This window comes from Micrasema longulum, unplaced genomic scaffold, assembly GCF_059751315.1.
Source record: "Micrasema longulum isolate JH-2025_06_02 unplaced genomic scaffold, ASM5975131v1 h1tg002910l, whole genome shotgun sequence".
Lineage (NCBI taxonomy): Eukaryota > Metazoa > Arthropoda > Insecta > Trichoptera > Brachycentridae > Micrasema > Micrasema longulum.
In genome coordinates, this window is record NW_028280029.1 from 20,970 (window position 1) to 45,498 (window position 24,529).

The following is a 24,529-nucleotide window of genomic DNA, read 5'->3' on the forward strand; positions in this document are numbered from 1 at the left end:
AATATTGATTATGATAATTTATTATGTACACTAAATATGTCAACTCTATGTAAAAGAAGAATTATAAATGACTTATTAAATTTATATAAAATAGCGAATGGCGTATTGGACGTCCCGGAATTAACTAGTGTTATCAGCTTGAAAGTACCTCTTCGAAATACTCGGCAGCTAACGTTATTTTTTGAATCTCCTGGCAGTCACAATTATTATTACAATTCACCAATACCTAGACTACACCGGCTAGGTAACGAGTATGGTGAAGTTGATATATTTTGTCTGTCTTTATATAAATATAGGTTAAGTATTCAAAAGGTTATAAATTAATTTATGTAAAATTTCTTAATATTTTTCTTTATTTACTATTTCTTTTTCTCATGTATCTCTTTAATAATGTATAAACTTATATGTATGTATATGTATGCGTGTATGTTTTCATATGTAAATTTTAAAAATATTTTTCTATGTACCATATACCTATGTTGGTACATTTCCTGATTTTTACCTATTATTGTATCTTTTAGCTTTTCTTATGTTATCTTTTATTTTTACCAAACTTACATACTTATGTTTCACTGCTGCACTTAAATGTAATTTCTAAAATATGTAAAAGCCCATTGGGCGTGTAAATCAATAAATAAATAAATAAATAAATAAATAAATAAATAATTTTATTAAAATTCAAACGGTTTATATTCGAAAATCACCTGTAAATGACGCGAAAGGATAGGAAAAGATCCTGAGACTCAATTAAAAAGATCTATCAACAATATTTTGAGATTCTTTAATTGTTTGTAGACAAAGACGAGATTGGGGGGGAGTAATTAAGATTAAAATATTACAACAGAGATGAAGAATATTTAAAGAGAAGCGATTATGGAAGTCTCAGCATTCACAAGGCTTACGACTTGTCATTAACCTGTTGAAGAGGCCACTTTACACACTGTAAACCTTCACCACTTGTCTATGTTTAAACATCCATACAATTTATTCAAGTGTGTTGATTTTTATAAAATTGGAAGGTTTCAGCTTTTTAACTTAACAAAAATCAACAGGTGTAAGTATTGGAGAAATATGGATGTCGTAAGCCCTGAAAATGCCCAGACTTACACATTCCTTTCTCTAAAACGTTCTTCAACCATGCTTTAATAATTAACAAATAATAACAGAGATGGAGAACATTTTACAGTAGGAAATATGGAAGTCTAGGCATTTTTAGGGCTTATCACCTGTTATTTGCTGGTATAAGTGGCCACTTTACACTTCTTCAATTCTTCCGTCTGTTCGTGTTGATAAAATAGATCTACATTACATCCTTATATAATATTTTGCGAGATCAAGTGGTTGGCTTTATTAAAGCCGAAATATTATATTGAGTTACGAAGTTAGTTGCTTAACTAAACAGAAATCAATACATAATAAATAATCTTCACAACTCGGTGTGCAACATTTAATTCACTAACTTATAACATAATATTATATTGGAAGGAAAAATGTAGGAATGTTCATTTGCTCCTAGGAATTCTACAAAACAATTGTATTGTTTATCTCAGCATATCCAGGAATAAGTCGATTAATGAATTACACTCATCAACACTGCGATGACAACGTCCGTAGTAAAATATAAGCCGAGGGAAGTTTTCTTTCATTACTGGAGAGCTTCGCAAGGATTATCAAATAAAATACAACGATTTTCTCTAAAACATGTAGCCGAATCATTTGATTTGCAGCATAATTCAATGAACTGAGTGCAGTAATCATCATCGAGATTGTCATCCGTGTTCCAAGGAGTTTTCTTGTTATAAATAGACCGATCTTTCGGAGGAACTGGCGGTCGTGGGGTCTGTTCGCCCGATGCCCCGAATCCCCCGAAATCAGCTGCGGGACTAGCCCCGACTGCGGGGCTAGGCTGGACTGCGGGCCCAGCGGGACGATCGCCCGCGTAATTGAGAGGATCAGAATGATTCGACGGCGGTAATTGAAATGTCGGTTTTCTTAGCGGCTTCACAACGCCCAAGAACACCCCTGTCTCGGAGTTGTAATACGAGTTATAATCAATTTCGGGAATATCGGCTGTTGGTGGTTTCGACGCCGTAGTCGGTTTATTAACTTTTTCTTCCCCCAAACTTGTTTTCGGTCCTAAACTTTCGGGTTCTTGTGCGGTATCTTCATCGTCCATTTCGAAGCCCGGCTCAGCAGCGGGAGGGAAGCTCGGGATCAGCACAGGAATAGGCAAAACAAAAAATGGGTTGCCGATAAAGAATATTTGATTTATCGGGCAGTAGACTTCGTAGATGTTGATTTGGTGTCCCCGAGAAACGTAAGTATTATGCGTAGCACCCGGAAGGCCACCAGTCGACGGAGGAGCTGGCTGATGCTGCGGATCAGCGCTTCTTCGTATCGTATATGTCTTCGGGAAACCTTGCAAAGTATTACTTCCCAAAAAGAAGAATGGATAAGTGTTTCTTTTTGTTCTAGAAATGCGATCTTCCAAAGAGCTATAGCCAGACCCGGGGTCTGTATTTCTTGAATTATTTTCCTCTAGTGTAGACAGACGATTTCCAGTGAACGCCGAACTTGATCCTCCCAAATTACAAAATGTGAGGAAAATAATCGCCCATCTGACGCTCAGGCTCATTCTGAAAAGAAAAAATGCGGTTTTAATTTTTTTCCAGTAACAGTCAGGCCAAAATAAATTTATTTTGCAATGCTACTCCAGTGAAAATAAATGTATGATAATCATGCATTTTTTCTGATGAACATTTGATAGATATAATATTAATGAAATGAGTGATTATTATCATACAATCCATCAATGTTTTTAAATACCAGGATAACAATTATTAAAATATATGAAATACAAAATAAACAATTAATAAAAGAATTTGTTGTAACAATAAATAGTGCAAGCTATTTTTTATATTAGATAAATATATCCTCATACATAAAAAAATTGATAAATCTTTAAATATTTAAACATAAAATCATAACACCACGAGGCCGTGTAAGTGGACTAACGTTGGACAACAAACGTTAAAGTGGACAGAAATTAGAGTAAAATATTATAACAATAAGACAAATTTTTACGTTTTTTTCACTTTTAAATATAATTTTTACTAGTCAGTGACCGAATTTCGTCGTGACCGACATCATCTGACTGGTAGGAGACTAAACAAAGTCTTAGTCTTAATGGTCTTTATATTTTTATTAAATTTTTTTAAAAGGTATGTAGATAAGATTTGAATATGTTTTTATTATAAAACTTCATCAAATTGATTTGTTTGCATCTGTTAAAACATGTTTATCATAAACATTCAAATAATACGGTAAGAAGTCGTTTGGAGTTTAGTTCCATTATTTGGTCGCCACTTGAGACTCGATACTCTTTTCTGTAAAAGTTGAAAAAAATAAATTCTGCGCTATCTGTACCTAAAAGAGTGTGGATATTATCCTTGGCTCTTCCCAACCGACGTTTTACTGGGAATGCTAGGCTATCAGTCATTATGGAGGAGGAGGGACGTTCATTTGGGTGTTCACTTTTTCCAGGTGATCGGTGGTCGCATACATAACTCAGAAATTCTGATGGATGTAGGTCTGTTCGTACCTGATACTATCTTCGACAAAGACAGCATCGATTGTTTTACCTACCGCGATGCAGAACCAACCTGCCAATGGTTATGCCGGTTGGTAGAGCAATCTTGCTACTTAATCGCATCGCCTCGGATGTCGACATATTTCACGACAGTGGGCCTTCCCTTAGGAAAGCACTTTCTAACTTTTAATTTTTCTTTTTACATTTTGTTATATTATTTTAATAACATAACTATCTACTGTAATTTGTGATCTATTATTGTATTTATAATGAATTGGGTCTTTTTTCTGTAATGTTCTAAATATCTGAATAAATAAATAAATGAAATACTTAAATTATTATGTGTATTTAATGCATAAGCTTTGTGGTCAAATATTTTATTTAATGTGATTAAATTTTTGCATATAAGCACTAACCCTTTTCCATGTTTACCGGTTTCGAGACGTACCCGTCTCTTCGTCAAGACACCAATTAAACGGACATGCAAAACCCACCCGCCACCATAGTTGTTACACTAAAATATAAAACCAACACGACATGCATTATAATAAGCTACCCTCACATGCACTGGTTATGAAAATATTTTATGTTACCCACTCCCAAGAAATAGTTGAAAAAATATGGAGGGGATAAAGGGAGGGCGTGAGTTTAATAGGTATAGGGTGACCATTGCAATGTAAAATAATTACATATCAAATCGCACATTTATAAAAATAGTGACAATTAGCAAAATTAGTTGCTTTTAAGTAGTGTTACTTTTTTTTTTTAATCTACTTCAAAATTTTTATTGTTAGACTAAACTAAGAATTTTTACCTAAGAACAAACATTCTCAATCTTACAAAAATGATAAGAACATATATTATAATCCTTTATAAATATCTTAAAAAAAAAGGAATATCGTAAAGTTTGAGAACGATTATTTTATTTTATTTTTTACTTAAGAAAAATGGGATATTAGCGTTTTTATGATTAACCGAAATACTTTGATTTTGGTAGTCGTTTTTAATGAGTTGTAAATAAAAATCAAGTTGGGTAGAGTGGGGTTCGAACTTCGGATCTCTGATCCGTGAGTCCGCAAAACTAGTCACGAGACCACAGCCCGATTTATACTTCTTCTTACCAGTTAGTTGTAAACACCATTTTAAGTATGTCTAAATATTTGTAGACATGCCGGATTTCACTCTATAACTTAAAAATATTTTCCCTCTCTGCTGCGATCGATTTTGATCTTAATTACTTCCTAGGGAGTTTCTCCAGCATGTTTATGAGCACTTAGATACATAAAAAAATTGTTGACAAACATTTTATTTTAGAAAAGTAATTGAGAAGTTTAGTGTTACGGGAAATTGGATATAATATTTTTTCTTACACGCGGTAAAAATTAAAGCTTTTTATTTTACGGCGAAGTTTCTCTAAAATGGATGAAAACATTTGTAAAAATGATTTAAATAAAAACGAATTATTTTAAATGATGCCACAAGTTTTTCTTACTCGACTAATAATAGAGTGTTGTGATAGATTTTCGGTTTCCGGGAAGCCAACTTACTAATCAGGACAACTCATCGAAGAGAATTCTAGTATCAACACACACGGAGTAAAAAAACGAATTCAAAACTTTTTTAAAATCATAGCGATGTTAATACGATACAATAAAAAAATGGCTTAGGTTGATAGTCTATCAACAAATAAATTAAAAAACCGCTGTTCCTTGTAAGTTTAGCATCACCAGTATTGGTTTTGAAAAATCACCCTTTTGTTTGGTCATTCCGCAAAAAAATTGATTTTCTTAAGTGTCAAAAAATGCGAAATATTTATTAAATGCTGGTTTTATTAACGTACTAAGAATTCAATAAAATCAATATCAATAATGTTTTTAAAAATACGGCATATTTTTTTAATAGGTTATATTAAATAATAATAATGATTTTTGATTCCGTCAGTGAGAATGTTTGTGTTGTAGCGTGTTTAAAATAAGTTTTTTTTGTGTTGGAAATGATGATGACAAACACTCCCGTTTCATACACAGCTTGCCTACTACATACCGCACACCGCATCCGAGGACGTAAGTTTTTTTGCCCACATTCAAAGTAAATTTGCCTCCTGCCAAACGAGAAAAGCTTCCCGAAGAAGCTTTGTAAGTCTGGTAGTCTTGATCTCTATGCTGTAGTACCTAATAGAACAACTCACTAACATAGGCATTTATCTGGATTCTACTAAACTTCACATCCTCGAACTCATAAGAATTCCTTAAAAATACCGTATTCAGCTACACAAAAAAAGAATAACATTTTACGCTCTTCTGGCCAACAATACGCATTATTTATCATTTGTCAAAGTAAAAAAAAACATCTCAACCGTTGTGTAGATTTTATTATTTACTCTTTTCACAAAAGTGCCATTATTTCAGTTTCACTTTTCTATGACTTGCGGCTTTCTGCCTAATTACGTTCAATTATCCTTGAGAATATCTTTAGCTTTTTAATCTTTTTTTTATATTGAGGGAAGACCCTTATTGGTTGGTTGTTAGAAATTGCCATTTGGCAATAAGCCCGCCAATGTACAAATAACATCATGTACAAAAAGTTAAATAAATAAATAAAATAAAATAAGAATATGTACAAAAACACAATATTTACTTTAACACTTATTGTGAGATTTTTTTATACACTTATTGTTTTTATTTTATTTAAAACGTCAAATACAAAGAATTAGTACTTTGGCGGACTTATTGCTTTTAGCAATTTCTTCGAGTCAACAAAAAAAACAGACTGGTCAAAACAAGAGTTCGTCAAAAATTTGCAATACAAGTATATGCATAAAAAAACTCAATTAATAAAAATGACAGTTTTTTTAAAATTAGGAGATAAGGCTTGCACATATTAACTTCAAAAAGTACATTCTGTTATACATATTAAAGGACGTAGAATGTGGAATTGAAGGAGAGAGAAAAAGGAACCAAGAAAATAAAAGGGATAAAAATAAATATTTTTTAAAAAACATTAAAAAATAGGGAGTTCAGGATTTTGAGGACATATAGTAATGTTTCAGGTGTTTCATGAAGGTGGCTAAAGACTTATTATGATATCAAAACTGTTACATTCATTCTAAACATGTATAATACTCGTATCATTGAATAACAAAACACATATTATCACCGTATAGTCTCATTTTTATTTATATTATCTTTGTGATAGTTAGAATACTGTACAAACGCAATAAAAGTTTAATTGTTTTTAAAAAATGTTTTTGAACTCTTTTGACCCTCTATCTTTATACTATTTATTTAATAATACTACTTGAAATATTATTCAATGTAAATTAATATTATATTGTCTTAAATTTGTGGAATCTATATGAAATATATGAACCTACCACCTGTGTAAAACTTTTTACGTATTTTTTATTATTTATTCATGAACAATTTTTGTTTTTATTTTATTTATTATTTTTCTTGTAGTGTTTTCTAGATTTTTGTACTGTGTATGTATACCTTTTTACTGACGTTTCGAACAACGTTAAAGCGTCCATAATCTGGGCTGATATAGTTTTAGTTTCTTAGTGTATTGTGGTCGTATGAAAAATTTGTCCCCTACTGCATTCAGCAGGTTTATTTTGCTTTAATGTGCCGACTGCGGTAAAATATAATGAAATAATGGAATAGAACAAACGAAATGGAGTAAAATGTAATATAATAAAACATTGAAACAATAAGCATTAAAGAAAACATATTTTAAAATACGTATATATGTCTTTGAACTTATTTCAAAATTTATTGAAGATAGAGTGGATAAATGTGTTATGTTGCCAAAACAAAAAGCAGAGATATCTGGAGTCAATGTTTTAAATACAAGGATAATTATTGATATAACAGCATCTTCATTCGCTCTCTAAATCGCGCTTTCCTGCTACTTTTTGTGATAAGACTTTATGTGAAAGGGTTGTATATAAAATATTTGTTTATGTCAAAAAAAATTTTTTTCCAAAAATTTGCCTTCATCCACCCGCGTCTTCAATTATTGTAGTAAGAGAAGGAACACAAAATATTTCAATAAAATAGAAAAAAACAATTTATTTTTTATTTAAAAAAGTTTTATTTCTGGTTTACAAAAAATATTTTAACTCTATAAAACATCAAATAAAAAAGTGTTTTCACTTATATAAATCAACATTCTTTAGCAGTTAACACATTTGGAAATAATATTTAAAATTTTATTTTCTGACTAACAAGATTATTAAACCTCATACAAAGCGAATAGCATATTTCTTAGCTGAAGATGTAATTATTTTCTAAGCAAATCACTACAAATAAAATTATTAACGATTTAATGCATTGATATGTTTTTGAAAAAGTTAACTCTAATTTTATAAGCTCTAAAATACTGATCACTGAAAAAATATTGTAATTAAAGTCACGAATTACATTTAGCAATATATTTTAAACATAAAATTAAGATAATAAGATCATTTTATTCGAACACAAAGTTATCCTACTTATATAGTTTAGTTAATAATAAAAATAAATACGTTTTAAAATACAATAACAAATTAAATATATTTTATAAAAGAACAAACAAGAATAGTAATAAAAATGCATTTTGTGGACAAATAAAATATATTAATAGTTTACTAAATTTGAATGAATTAAATAAGTATTATTTTTTTTACCATCGAGTGTATCTGCATAGATAAAATAACATTCAATACCAAAGTGTCGGAAACACCGCGATATATGAATATTGTATTATCAAGTACAGATTGAGTTTCATGAACATATTTGGTTGTTCGATGCATTTTAGCTACTTCTTACGAGTACATCCTTTCATTACATCGGTTTACTTAAATAATACGTTAAGCCTACTTAAAAGGTTATAATTAACAATTTTGGCACATTTTGGAGACTTAATTTTAAATTTGATTATGATTATTGTCGATTCGTTCGTAAAATTCGTAAAATGTTTTCTCTAGGTTATGAACACATCTATAAACGAAGTTTGAAAACATGTCAAAAGACACATTTAAAAATAAATATTTATTGACTAAAAGCAACTGTACTAAAGGCATAGCTGCTAGGTCATTACATCACATTTTACAACTTATAATTTAATGTTTTTTTTAAGTTACGTTATATCTTATAAAAAAGGAACGTGAAAATTATCGAAAGGGTTGATAATTGAATATTAGCAGTTGTCGCGTGCAAAAAATCTTACGAAAAAATTAATCCGTTTTCTTGTACTCTTTTGGCGGTTTCGGAAAGTACTTTGCCGAGATCCGTATCACACTGGTTGTCGAAGAACGCGCCTGGACATCCGAGCTGGGCGAAGCAATTGTTCCGGTTCCCGTTCAGGGGGCAGCACTTGATGATGGCCCACACGCAGCGCTCCGCCTGCGTCCCCTGCACCACGCCGGCCAGGGGCGCGACCTGCTGCGGCGGCCGCTGGTTAGGCCTCTGGGGGGGGACCCGGTTGGGCCGGTTGGGCCTCGACTGGGTGGCGGACGGGGCCGGGGGGATCATGGGCCGCGCGTCGTCGGTGTCGACGTGCTGCTGAGGCGGCTGGTCCACGGACGGCGGCCGGAAAGGCTTCACGACCCCCAAGTTTATTCCGGTGGCGGTATTGTAGTACTCGTCGATGTTCACGCCGAATCTGTTGAAGAGGCCCACTATCCCCCCCGCGTTCGTGGCGTTGGCGGGCGAGCAGACGGGCACGGGGACGACCAGAACCTGACCCTTGTAGAATGGCGCTGGGAAACCGCCGAATGCTGCCAACGGGCTCGCCGGGGCAGGGGCATAGTAGTTATAGTTGTTGATTTGATCTCCTTGTGGAATGAACGTATTATGCACTGTCTGCGGCGGCGACGGAGAGTAGAAGGGGTTGCCGATCGGCTGGGGGTAGGCGTACGGCGAGGGGACGTACTGAGAGAAAACATCATTGACCTGTTGACCGGCTGGCGAGTTGGGCTGGAAAATCCCGCTCATTTCCTCATCGTTGCGCCGTTGCCTCGAGATCTTGTCGTGTCTTTGCCTCGCTCTCTTCACACGAGCGCCGGACGGTTGCAGCTGTATCTCCAAATGGTCCGGAGTCTCAAAGTGTGTCGTTTCGCTCAGCAACAGGTCTATCGGATCGTCTGGTATTTGGAGATCGTCGTAAGCTTCTTCGTCGTGTTTTTTCGTCGATCGCTATTGAAGGCTTCCGCGACACAAACTGAGCAGATAACCAACAGCAAATTAAGTAACGCCGTCTTCCTCGGAGACATTTCTGGAAAGAAAAAAAATATTGAAAAAATATCTAAATCAAATAATGTCGATATGTAATGATGAATTCGTTTCGATTGTAAAACAAATGAACTTTACAAAGACATGCCTGTTTCACTTATATCGTGCTAATCCACCCGGCCCGGTAAAATTTGGGTGGATGGAAACTTATTATTTTATTTCTTTAGTTTTAGTCGGCATCATGGTGTACTAGTTAGTTCGTTAACCTGCCAATTAATAAATAAAATCGTAAAAATATGCGATAAAAGTCAATCCACCCCGTGTTTTTTTATCGGGCCGGGTGGATTTTTGTTGTGGTGCAAAAACGACAAAGCGGTCAATAACACTAGTTATTTTGTATGAGTCAATGTAACGGTTCGACGCAAAAAACGCAAACAAAATATTTCGAGAACCGGTTTAAGCTTATTGTATTCAATTCCAGAGATGAGATGATTTTTTGCGCTAGACAAGTTCATCTACGTGCTTCTTACTCGGACAAACTTTACTTCTTTTTAGAATAAAGGTACCGTTATATTATTACTACTACAGTTTTAATTTCTATTATCATTTTTGCTACAACATGCCGGGAGACACAATTACAGTGGTGATTCACAGCACAGAACACCTGGAATTCTTTTGTTCTCACAGAAAATAAAAAATAACCCGGAATCTTGCGTGCGTGAGTCAAGCGTCTGGCCATTAAACCACGGAGGTCGCAGCAATTAAAAGGAATTTTTTGAAACGTAAATGTTAAAAACTTATTTATGAATTTTTAAAATCAAACAAACAAGTAACCAACCATTCAAAACAAAAAATGAACTAAATATTAATTCTTGCAATTTTATCAGGAGCTATTTTATTTATTTTATTAACATAAACGGCAAATCTGCCTTTTACAAAACTTTATAATACTAACATATTTGGCTAAATATCTTTTTATTTTATAATTCCATATACCAAGATAGGCATTTGACTAAGTATTTCTAACTCAATACCATATCTCTTACCGTACCGGATGGTGCCATAGGGCACTGGATTGGTACACCAAATGCGGCGTGTCTCGATCGTTGGTAACTTAAAGGTAAGGTGATCAATCTTACGCTTGCGGTGCCAGTCAACGGAACATGAAATATTGCATTGTGAGCCCCGCCCCAACTTCTTACGCAGATCCGTTTTAGAGGTCTTCTGGCCTCTTGAAATTCGCACATTGCAAAAGCGATTTTTTTTAGCTTTGATGAACGGTTAATTACTTCTATTTTTTTATTATTTAATTTTCATTGTTTACAAAAGATTAGTGATTTAAATTGAATAAAATGCTTTCAATACCCCGCCCCTATCACTTTGGTATATACACAAATAAAATATTTCAGTGTAAAATCACATTAAATAATAATATTTCACGTTTCCCTATCAGGAATTGAACCTGAATCTCAAACATGGTAGGCGTATGCCTACAAATTACCACTGAATTATTTATAAGAAGTATAAAGGCGGCAAATTTCGGGTTCATGGCTACTGTTAAAACAAACATTTTCAAAAGTCGAGGTGACGAAAGTGCTAACAAAAAAAGTGGATAGTAAATTTAATTAGAAAAATAAAATATCGAGAATATTTAACGTAGAAGGTAAGGTAAATATTACACATACGAAAGTTATTTACATACAAAATTACGGTTTTTTTAACTTCGGATTTTTTTATTTCTTACTCAATGTTGGAATTATATTTATAACCATAGAATTATAATATAAACCAGAAGGCGCGTAGAAATAAGGTTATATGCATCGTACTGAGTCCCCTCTCTACCCGACATCCCGCCTGCGTGAAGTGGCCGTATTATGTTACCAGACCGTGAGCAATATACATAAATATAAGATAATTTTGTGTTACATTATGTTATATTTTACCACAAAAAATATTTTACTGGCTGGAGTATAAAAAAAAACAGGTACTTTAATTAGGCAAACGTAAAAAAAAAACATTTAATAATCATTTGGTAATTAAGTTAATTAATACCGTTTAATATTATATTAAGGTTTATTACCGGAAAACCGGGTAAACATTCAACTTCACTGGCAATACTAACAAAATGTCCACGTAATTTTATTTAACAATCAGACAGATTGTAAAATTATCGAATTCTTAAATAATATTATTTGTGAATTCGCTTCTTACACAAGAAATGTGATCCTATCGTATTCCCTTTTAATCCCAGCAGTATTTTGAATTAATTGAATTTATATCGGCAGTTGCGCACTAAGCGACGTCTACAGAGTAACTAATGCCCAAAACGTAAAACTACTCATTTATGAGTAGTTTAGTTGGCTTCAGTGCGCGGCTTCTGGATGATTATATTTCTATGTTTACAACATAAATTAAAGCGCTAGGAGTTAATAATAATTAAGTTAATAATTTATGAATTGCGTGGTTTAATAAACAAATTAACACTTGAGAATAAAAACTATCAGTGCAAAGCGCAAATGCATATTCAAAAAAAAATATTCACAAGCATTGGTGATACAATGGCGAAGACTTTTGCCTGACACGCAGTTCCGAATCCGATTGCCCTGTGAAGTTGCAAAAATAAAATATCGTCGAGAGTGTCAGTAAGTAACGGACCGAAGTTTCGGTTTCGACCAATAAAATAAGTTTCGGCAGCAGTTTCAGTTTCAGCCAAAAATTGGACGAAACTTCGGCTCAGCTGAAACCTGCGGTCAGGATATATCGGATTACGTTCGGCTGTACTCGGATGCATCTCATGGTTCGTGACGATATTAGTTTCGTGCATAACACTATTAAATTTATACCTTTTATTTCTTTGTGTATTTTATTTACCACTTATTTTAATGAACTCGTAAAGTTCAACAATAAAAACGCCTAATTTTGGGCGTTTAAATATTACTTTTGACTTATTTATATAATTTTAGGCCGGAACTAGATCAGAAGCCGAAATTTTTCGGTTTCAGCTGAAAATCTTGGTGCGGTCGGTCACTAATATCAATTAGCATATACACCAGTAGCTCAATCACAAATGACTATCGATGTGCTAATAAGTGACGTGATAACAATTTCTCACCATGGTTGTTCACGGAATTCGCGATCACAATAGAACATTCGTGAACACCTAATATTAAACGTCAAAATATTTACGTTTCGCGACGTGTAATCCTGCTGCGTAATCCAATATTTGAATTTCACCGGTGTAAATATGGAAAATATTCCAAAACTGCTATTTTTATTTGGTTATTTATTTTTTATCATGCTATTTATTGCATTTAGCCGGCGGTTGGCAAGCCGAATGTCAAAAAAAGTAGTCGTTTTAGTAATTGTTGTTAAATTTTGACTTTTTTGTAATATATACTTCTTACAATTTTGCAAATGCAATTTTTTAATTTTTTTTTATAGGAAACGCCGATTTTTCGCCAGTGAACTGTATTTATTTACGAGGAAAACAAAAAACAAACCAACACGAGCGTTGACTAAGAGATTACACACGCGTTGACCTATGACTGCGATAACTTAAGCATGTTCATTATTGTTCATTGTGATCGCTCAAATGCTTAGCATGTTTTTAAGCACGTCGATAATCATTTGTGATCGCGCTGCTGGGATGGTCAACCGGTCGATCGTAGCCATAAAGACTGTCGATCGCGACAGGGTAAAGAAAAAAAAAAGTTACAAAAAGACGAAGACCTTCAAGATTTTTTAGCTATCTAGTTCAGCTATGTAACAAATGATCGAGATACGTTACAGGCGTGGAAAAATCATCAGTTTTAGACTTTAAGTCTCTAACTATGTATCGTGATGTGTATTGGTGATGTTGTGTTTGTATTTTCTTGTTTTTATAGATTACATCTTTATAAACTTAACACATTACAACTGATTTGGAGAACATTTTAGGCAACAAAATATGAAAGTCTAGGCCTGTCATCGGCCGGTTTAAGTGGCCACTTTAGCCTAGACTTTAATATTTCCTTTTATAAAATCTTCTCCATCTCAGTTGTAATGTGTTAATCTTAAAAACTCTCTGGGGGGTGAAATCCAGTATTTTATTCACTAAACTTGGGCAAATTTAAAATGTTGTTAATGTTTAAATACTTAATAATACCTTTAAATTTTTCAGTATGCATTTTTAAAAATAATACTCGTTTGTGCATTGTAATTGGCAGATCTTCTGCAATTTATATGTAAATTTAAAATAAAGAAAATGTGATTTAAGTTCTGATTAAAACAATCAGTTATAAATATTAGAAAAAAAGTTTTTCGGTTACTTTTAAAAATAAATTTCTGCTTACGTAGTATAAAAGTTGTAACCTTTTCGAATGAAAGGCCAGGTCAATGAAAAGTATGTATTTCGTTATTGGCTATACAAGAAAATTGACAAATATCTATGATGAACAAGTACATTTATGCATGTAATACTTCTAATAACCATCCGTACTATTACGCAAAATTCTGTCGTAATATTTTTTAAATATTCCGGAGATTATAAAAAGAGATAGCAATTATGTTTTGAAGGTTAAATTTTAGAATTTTATTTGTCATTATGAAAAATATACTGATAAATTTAGTACTAAAAAACCACTAGCCACTTTTTTTTATTTGCGTACACACGCAGTACGCGTCAGAGGCTGGGAAAATTTAACACTAAAAATTAAATATTTAATTGGTTTGCAGTCCCGTGGCAGGTTCGAGCCCCACTATGTAACAGCTTGATTCCCCGCATTTAAAATGGCACCAATTTGAGATATTTGTGTGAATTGTAAGAATTAAGTATTTAAAAAAAAATTCAGGAATGTTATGTTTCGTCTAATCCTATTGAACATTACAAATAGTTAAAATATGAGAGTTCAAATGTCAATTATTTCAAACAAAAGTTCACAAGACAATAATGATAACATAATCGTTCTTGATTTCAAAATCATGGGTATACAATTGATTCCCATAGTAAATTTTATAATTAACGTACATATCTTACAAAAGTTAAGGTCGTGCTTTGAAAAATGTTGTGTAAACAAATCCTTAATCAGTTAACAAAAACTTTTTATTCACTTACTAATTCACCACGGTAAATACTGTTAATTTATGGAATCCACGCATAGCAAAAAAACAAAATTTACTCATTTATTAGCATTATTTTTAACATGGCTAAATCTTTACAAACAATTACAATTTTGTTATGGTTTTAAACATATTCTTAAGGTCTTTGAAGGCTTAAGATTTTGTTATGTCTTTGACTATTGTTTTTTAAGTTTTGAATGCATGAGTTCTTCTATCTACTTTTACCTTTTGTATATATATTGTGTACTACTAACGATTATAACGGGTTTTGAAGCTATCAAAAATACATTTATAAATTTCTTATGGTATCTGTGTTATAAACGTAAAACAAAACATAACTTTTTATATTTTTCAAAACCAAGGCACTGGTCGCAAAGTCGATTCACAAATTGCCGGCGCTAGTTTTATTACAAATGAAATAGATAAACTACTAACCATAACTCAAAATGTTGGTCATAACGCTAGTGATTGTAATAATATTTTAGACAAATATCCTGATTCCTTGACATTTGTCCATCAAAATATTCGAAGCATTAATAAAAATTTTGACGAGTTTCTAATAACAATAAGTCTATTGAAAAAATCTATGGACTGTATTATACTTACTGAAGCACATCTAAATAGCAATTGTCAAGAAAATTATAAAATGGATAATTATAATTGTGTCTCAACCCATAATCATATAAATAAAAATAGCGGAATAGTAGTTTTTATTCACAATAACCATACTATTGAAAAGGTTCAGGAAATACAGTTTCAACTTGCAAATTGTTTATTAATAACAATCAAAATAGGCAGTAAAAGTTTACAAATATTTGCAATATATCGCACACACAGTTCACAACCTATCCAATTTATTCAGGAACTAAAACAAACCATTCTCAATAACAAAGAATACCCTTCAATAATAATGGGTGATTTCAACATAAATATTGCTGATAACAACAGCAGTGAAATCAAAGAGGAATATCTTAATATGATGGCTGAAGTAAGTTTTATTTCATGCATGGAAAATTTTACAAGAGTAGTTCCGGGACAAACTCCTTCATGTTTAGACCACATATGGACAAACTGCAAAAATATAGATAAAATGGAAACTGTTATATGGGAAACAAACATTACAGACCACTATACTGCTATTTTAATATATGATCAAAAAATAACTAGTCAAAAAAGGGATAATATTAAAATTATAAGTAAGATTAATATCAAAAAATTGCGTGAAAACATACTAAACGAAAACTGGTTATCCACGCTATCTTCTAATAATGCACATGATTGTGCGTTGTCTTTTGAAAAAACATTAAATAATTATATCGAAGCGGCTTCGACTCAATCTGTCTTCAAAATAAAATCTAAATTTCGACAAATAAAGCCATGGATTACCCATGGAATTGTTGTGTCTATCCGCAAAAAAGAAAATCTTTTTCGACTTTTTAAAAGATATCCACAAAACTTAAAATTATCATCGTTTTATAAAAAATATAGAAACAACCTAACAAAAATTATTAAACGGACTAAAGAAACATACTTTAAAGAAAAAATACTAGAATGTGACAATGACAATAAAAAAATTTGGCAAATAATAAACGACATAACTGAAAGAAAACGAAATGTTTCTAATCCGATACAAAAAATAAAACTAAATAATCAATTAATTCTGGCAGACAAGGAACCAAAACAGATGGCTAATCACTTTAACGATTTTTTCTCTAAAGTCGGTGAAAATCTAGCAAAAAATATTAATCCAGATTTTAAAAACGATATCCTCGAAAACAGTGTAAATGAAGTAAAATTTGATTCTTTTGATGAAATAGAAGAAGATGAAATTAAAAAACACATTAATAGTCTAAGAAACTCTGCCAGTCCTGGTTTTGATTATGTAACTGTCCCATTAATCAAAGCTCTATTACCTTTTATAACTAAACCAATTACTCATATTGTAAATACAAGCTTGAAAAATGGAGTTTTTCCGAAAAACTATAAAAAAACTATAGTAATCCCAGTGTATAAGAACGGAGATCACGAAGAACTTACCAACTATCGTCCAATTTCTCTTCTATCAAATATTGCCAAAATTTTTGAAAAAGTAGTCAAAAAGCAACTGTTAATTTATCTAAAAGAAAATAACATACTTAACGGTAACCAGTATGGCTTTAGAGAAAATATAAGCACTCAAGATGCCATAGCCAAATTAACGTCAATAATATACGATTCATTGGACAAGGGTAATAAGGTACTTGCAATATTTGTGGATTTAAGAAAAGCTTTTGACAGTGTATCACACGTCAGACTGATAAACAGATTGAAATTTTATGGGATTGGTGGAACGGTTCTTGTGTGGTTAGAAGAATTCTTAAAAAACAGAATCCAGTACACCAGGATAAACAAAACATTGAGCGATTCAGTTTCCTCCTGTTTTGGCATCCCACAAGGTACTATTCTAGGTCCTATACTATTTATAATATATGTCAATATAATGTTCAATTTACCACTAAAAGGCAAAATCATTTCTTACGCCGATGATACTGTGATGATTTTTAATGAAAAAACTTGGAATGAGCTTAATAAAATGGCTAATAAAGACTTAAAAGTTTTTAAAGAGTGGTTGGATCAAAGTTACTTGACAATGAATTCAGAAAAAACCCACTACCTAACATTCACATTAAACAATAGAAATAGACATAACCATATAGACCTAAAATCTCACGACAAAAACTGCGGAGACCATACAAACTGTTCTTCTCAATGTGTTACCCTGACCGAAAAATCTAAGATGAAATATCTGGGAATAATAATCGACCAAAATATTAAATGGAAAGAACAAATAGACTCAATGTGCAAAAGACTAAGAAAATTATTCCACATATTTTTAAAGCTTAGAGGTATTTTATCGACGAATCAATTAAAGACAGTTTATTATGCTCTAGTACAGTCAATCATTCAATATGCAATAGTTGGATGGGGGGGGGCTTATAACGCTCATCTTAGACCCTTAAAAATTCTACAAAAAAAAATCATCAAAATAATACTTTATAAACCATCCTTGTTCTCAACTACCGAACTGTTCAAAGAATTTAATGTTTTAAGAGTGGAGGATATCTACGGAAAGTGCTGTATGCTCCAGGTGCATAAGGATAGCCTCCCATCGGACCGTATTACGGGAAGGTTGAGAACAGGATGCCTCGCTCTACCGAGAATCAAAACTACCACGGCCAAACATCATTATACTTACGTAGGACGGAAGCTTTTCAATAATTTACCTCAAAATCTACGTCAAGAAATAAATTACGAAAAATTTAAGGATAGATTAAAGAAAAGCTTCTTGACATAACTCTTGACATTTTGACATTAACATTAACTGTATTTTAAAAAAAGAGATGTATGTTTAATATGTGCCCGTGTTTACAAATTTTGTGTTTTTATTTAATATATTTTTTTTATATATATATATATATATTTTTTTTTTTTTTAGTGTTATATTTTCTCAATTTTTAAAATTGTTTAATTTTTTATTTATTTTATTATTTTGTTTTGCATCTTATGTTTTATTTTTATGTTATTTTGTAAACTTGCCAAACACAAGAGCTAGACTCTTTTTTGGCAAGTTCAACCTTAAGTGTTTCATTTTTCTACTGAATGTATTGTTTATTTATGCTAAAATAAAGGTTTTTAAAAAAAAAAAAAAAAAAAAAAAAAATTACTGTACTAAGCCACAAAAGAGTTGTTAAGATTAATATGTAGCGATTCAATTTATGTAGGGGGCCTCTTTAAGAAGAGGAAATGAAAATCAAGGCATTTACAGCGCTAATGACCTAATATTTATTTAAACATCATCATCACTTTGGATGATTTTCGTACTCTCCAGGCGAATATAATAAACGTATCTGAATGGAAAAGACGAAATAAATTATTGTTCAATATTTCAAAATGCTCAGTTATGTCTTTCACCAGTGCCCACAAAACGCTTCTCTTCCATGAATGACCACAATCTCATACGAATTTCAAAGGTTAAAGATCTAGGCATCACTTTTGTGAGTTCCCTGACATTTCATGATCAGATCGAAACAGTTTGTAGTAGTTCGTTGAAGATGTTAGGATTCATCTTGCGTACTGCCAGGGTTTTTGGTAGTACACGAGTACTGAGAATTCTTTATAACTCGTTGGTGCGAAATAGACTCGAGAGTGGCTCGATGATTTAAAGTACTCTCTTATGGTGGAGAGGGTTCAGAAGAATTTTCTTCGGTTTCTCTACATGAGAGAGTGCGGATATTATCCATGGCTTTATCCCACTGAGTTCCTCCAGGGTATGCTCGGTTACAGCAGTTTGAAGACCAGAAGGAATGTGTATTTAACTCCGCACTTCTTTCGATTGTTGCGCGGTATTATTGACAACCCTGAAATTATGCGGAGCATTAGCTTTTATGTTCCGGATAATTACCTTAGACAGCGTCAGCATAGACTGTTTCACATTCCAATATACAGGACCAACCTGCCGATGGCTATGCCTGTTGGAGGGGCTATCTCTATGCTGAACAATATTACTTTGAACATTGTCATTTTTTACGTCTCTGAGGGAGTTCGTTACAAGATTTTCTTACTTTTGTAACATATTATTATTTGGATATTAAGTTTATTTACGTGTTATTTTTATATAAGCCTAATTTTACCTAATTAGTTCTATATGTATGAATTAAGACATTCCATTTTGTAATGTACATATATATGAATAAATTAAATTAAAAATTGAAATCATCATTCCCTTTTCGAACCTAATGGTGCATAGGGCCATGCATTGGTACACCAATCGCGGCGTATCTTGAAAGTTTTGGTTACTTGAATGTTGCTCCTCGTAATGAGCTAAGGCCATGGGCCAGGAAGCAGAGTGTAATGCTCTGGCAAAAGGTACCTGGTCAGCACCATGCGAAGGAACTGATAAAAGGAAGTCGCAAAGTTTAATTTTGACCTAATAAAGCTCAGCCTCATTAAGTAAGGGTTATCACAAGAGCCCGCCCAGGGCATTGCAGATTGAACAAACACCGCGCTAGAATGAACCATTCCGAAACTTCTGGATGTAGGTTCTGCAGTGCTGGTAAGGAAACACCTACACAAATTCTATGTGAATGTGATGTTTTACATCATAAAAGGAGCCTCATCCTCAGGAGACCACTGGTTAAACCTGAGAATGTTAAAGGGCTCGCCCCCTACGTAATAGCCCGACACTTTACGGATCTGGGCTTGGTGGAGGAGATTTAGAAAAATGCAAACTCTCGCCTTCCACTCAGTAGCCAGGCTCTTTATGGACCTGGGCTTGGAGGGCGAGAACCATTCACGGGGGTCCGTCACAATAGATCTTCACAGGTTGCAGTGACGTCAGGAGCTTGCATAGCACTGACCCCCACCACTAAGAATAATAATAATAATACATAAAGGTAAGGTGATCAGTCTTACGCCTCAGGTACCAGTCTAGGGACGATGAAATATTAGAGTGTAAAAACGCCCTTTTAAATAATATTTCATACCAAACATGTCGGGAATCGAACCCGAGACCTCTTGCATGGTAGGCAAATGCGCTAAACATTACACCATGAGGCCGAATGTTAATTTTTACACTTAACAAAAATTTGCAATAGATCAAACAAATTAATAAAGGAGTTCAAAAACAAAATTTATACAGTAAATAAAGCGATTATTTTAATCAATCAATGACAAGCCGTAAGCCCTTGGAGGATTTCCGTATTATTTACATACGTTAAAATATCGATTAATATTTTCAATTTACTGACGATAATATAAATATGCTGTATTTATAAATGTTAGCTAAAACATACTAAATAAATATTAAATATAATTTCTCCGTATGTAATTGACCATTCAAGTACCTAACCGGTGATCATAAATATAAATAAAATAAAAGTAATGATAAAAATTTACCATAAATTGTATGGCCTTTTCGTGTTTATCTTCTGAGCATGATTAAAAAAAAAAATTTAGACATTTATTTTTCTAGAATATAATTATTTTATGGCGGTGTGGATCGAGCCCCAAATACTATGTCAAGAATTACTAACGCTACCACACGATGAAAATTCTAACACAATGAAAAAAAAATAATTCACAATTTTTTTTTACTGACAGCCGAAAGTGTTTTAATAAAATTAAAATAATGTCACCACCCAAACTTTAACTATTTATATAACTTCCGGAAATTTTGGGTAGGAAGTCGCAAACATTAGGCAGAATGGTGAATGTTTAACAATTAAACAGTTTGTAAAGCGATCACTTAAACCAGCCAGATCTAAAGAAGTTATTAAAAGAAAACATTGTCTTTTTAAAAAATAAAATTATATTATACGCAAGCTGTGTTAATTCTATAAACAATTACTTTATGTATATATCAGAATAATTGTTAAGTGTTATATACTAAATAATTTAACAATGTTTTGAGTGTATCCAAATGCTTGCAGACTGGCTGGATTTTCTCCCTAGGGAGTTGTTCATATTTAAATTTATTGCAACAGAGACGAAAAACATTTTTGCGAACGTAATATGGGGGTCTAGGCATTAACAGGGCTTATTATCTTGTCATTGGCTGGTTTAAGTGACCACTTACACACTGTAACATTCACCATTCTGCCTAGGTTTAAACATTCACATTTCCTCAACGCTTCCATCAGTTGACTTTTGTGAAGTAAAAGAGCTGAAACCAATTCACCTACTAAGCAATGCCTGAAAACATTTTTTAAATTTTTATACTTCTTCTTTTACCAGGTAGTTAATTCAACAATGTTTTAAGTATCTCCAAATGCTTGCAGACTGGCTGGATTTTCTCCCTTGGGAGTTGTTCATATTTAAATTTATTGCAACAGAGATGGAAAACGTCTTTGGGAAGGAAATATGGGAGTCTAGGATTTACAGCCAACGACAGGTCATACGCCCTGTTAATGCTTGGACTCTTATATTTATTTCTAAAAAATGTTTTCCGTCTCTGTCGCACTAAATAATTGTTTAGTGTCAAATGCTTTATTAATTTTGTAGACAAAACAATTTCTTAACCTCGAGGCCTAAAAGAGTTGATGCGATCTTAATATGCATACACAATTAGCAGTTCTTTATAGTTTTAAAACAAGATTCTAAGGTAAAACACGCTAATATTATTAATTCACAAAACCAGATTTCTAATAGAAACGTGATAATTTCGCAGTTTCAGAATTTTAATTGACTGAATCATTTTAATTTACAGTATTTATTCAATAAAATTATGCGGATGCATATCAGAAAATACTAGTATTTTTTTATATTAAAGACTGACCCCTTTTCTAAAGCGCTCTTTATAAACATCGTTTATAGTTTTTTTTTAAAAATTAGTAAAGTATCGGGTAATCTCAGAGTTAATTATTAATTTATTAAATAATATGTGTGTACTCTCAGGAAAGAATTTGTGTTTGCAAGTTCACCTTCATATAATAGTTTGTACCTATATAGTAAAATGAATACAAGAATTTATTATTTTTCAAAATTATTTCGAATATTCTTATTTTTTTGCACTTTAGGTATTCTGTTCCTTAAACTGAAATTAAAATAAAGAAAAAAAAAAGAAATGTTTTTGACAGTTATAGGTATTACATTCCATTTTATAGCAATAGCTTGCTTTAATCGTTATCTTATACGTTAAATAATGCAAGATACAAAGTAAAATAAAAAGCAAAAACACTTTAAGTAACTTGACAAATACAATCAAGACAGGAACGTTTTTTTAATGATGTTTCATAATTATATATTAGATAACCAAATGCTACCGGTTTTAAATTAAAATTCAAATAACGGTACTCAAAATAATTAAGTTGATAAAAGGCAGTTGGTTCATGTATAATAAAATCAGTATAATACATTTTGGCACATAGGTGCCAAAAAACATCGACTGTTTTTAGTATCTAATAATAAATAAAATAAATACTTACTTAAATGTTGTGTTTCTTCTGGAAAAACGAGTAATTGTCACTAAAAACTTGTGTACGCTAGCACTAAAAACAGCACATGAAATTACGTAATTATTTTTTTATTTTAGTTCTAGGATCACAGCAATGTACGGAGTAAGAATAACTTAAATACGCACCGAGATCGACTTCGCTCGCGTTTGTTACCAGCGGACGCTAACCAGCGACTGTTTTATTACTACGAGGAACGCCGGCTATATATTTATGTTCTGTATGTACATACGAGAGGAGGTCTCTGACGCGACGCGGCTTTGGCGAAGTGGTTTTTTTTATTGTGGTTTTGCAGATATGAAATAAGCAATAAAATAATTCTTCCAATCAAGCAGGCGGAATGCAAACAAATGAAACATTTAAGAAGAAAGTTCATGTAACATTTTATTTACCTGCATCTTTTTCCAAAACCCAATAAATCGTTTACTTAAAATACTGACGTTCAGTGGAACGCCGTTTTCTCGAAGTCATCAGGATTGCCAAATATCCGTAAATATTTTATAATCAAGAAATAAAAAATTAATGAGATGTTATAAATAACAAATAAACTTCACTTTACTACTCCTAAACGAGTTTCTTAGTCAAAGCAATTAACTTTGCTGGACATGTTTAAGTAAGTTTTAAAGGGGATCCAATTTGCTGAAATACCATATATAAAAAGCAATAAAAAGGTGACTAGGGTAAATTTTGTGTTTTCTTTCTAAAAAATTGCCTTTATTTAATAGGTACTCCAATTATTCAGATTTCTGCATAACCAGACAACATCTGGAACTCATTAATCTGGATAGTTGGAGTTTCACTGAATTTCTTAAAACTTTTGTAGAAGTTTTTCAATTTGAATTTTTGTACGAATGTAGGTTCCGACAATAATTGAGTTTCGCGTTTTTAAAAATATTATTTTAAAAATGTTTTAAAAATTCTCTTTACTCCCAAAAATGTATGAAAAAAAACATTAAAAACATTTTGGTAATCATAATTCTTAAATTAGTTTGACAATCATATACGTCTGTTTAATGGAAAATAGTGAGGAAAAATTAACGGATTTCATAGTAAAAAGCAGGAATGAGAAAAACATGACGTCACAAGTAAAAACCAATACGGAAAATTTTAAACACTTAAATTTGATTAAAAAAAACAACTTTTAACTAAGATAAAAAGTTTCGTACATCAAAAAAAAAGTTGTGTAATTTTTCACTTACTTTTTTAATCAATTTGTTTTCGCTATTTCACGCCATTAAATTGTAATTTCAACTAAATATATTATTTATGGATTATTCTTATCAGCTCATAATAAAATCGTTTATTCGAGACTAGGCGCCATAGAACGTAGCTATGCTTGTTATCTGCAGATACAACTAATATTATGTAAATAAACATTTTTTCCGATTTTTATTATATGATACATTTGCTCATGCGTAGAAAAGGTATTTGAATAGAGTACCTTGAATCTGAGCATAAGTTTTTTTACTCTGCATTCAACACGTTTTACACAGAGAGAACGGTTTGAGACCGAATCAAAGTGATAAGACGGACCCGTGGCATAGGCTAACGATGTCAGAGCAAGAAGAAGATTTTGGAAAGACCATGTAAGCATAATAGACAACTCCAGAACCCCTAACATTGCAGCTAAGGAAATTCCAACA

At 32.4% G+C, this 24,529-nt stretch overlaps 1 protein-coding gene across 1 annotated transcript; it reads right to left on the bottom strand.

Moving 5' to 3' along the window:
- Positions 1-7,657: 7,657 nt before the first annotated feature.
- Positions 7,658-23,064, bottom strand: hdly (hadley). The gene is made up of 2 exons (XM_088241483.1): positions 22,860-23,064; positions 7,658-9,844 (listed from the first exon to the last, which is right to left on the bottom strand). Exon 2 carries the CDS (start codon positions 9,562-9,564, stop codon positions 8,794-8,796), a length of 771 nt encoding a protein of 256 aa, XP_088097609.1. The 5' UTR covers positions 9,565-9,844; positions 22,860-23,064; the 3' UTR covers positions 7,658-8,793.
- Positions 23,065-24,529: the final 1,465 nt, after the last annotated feature.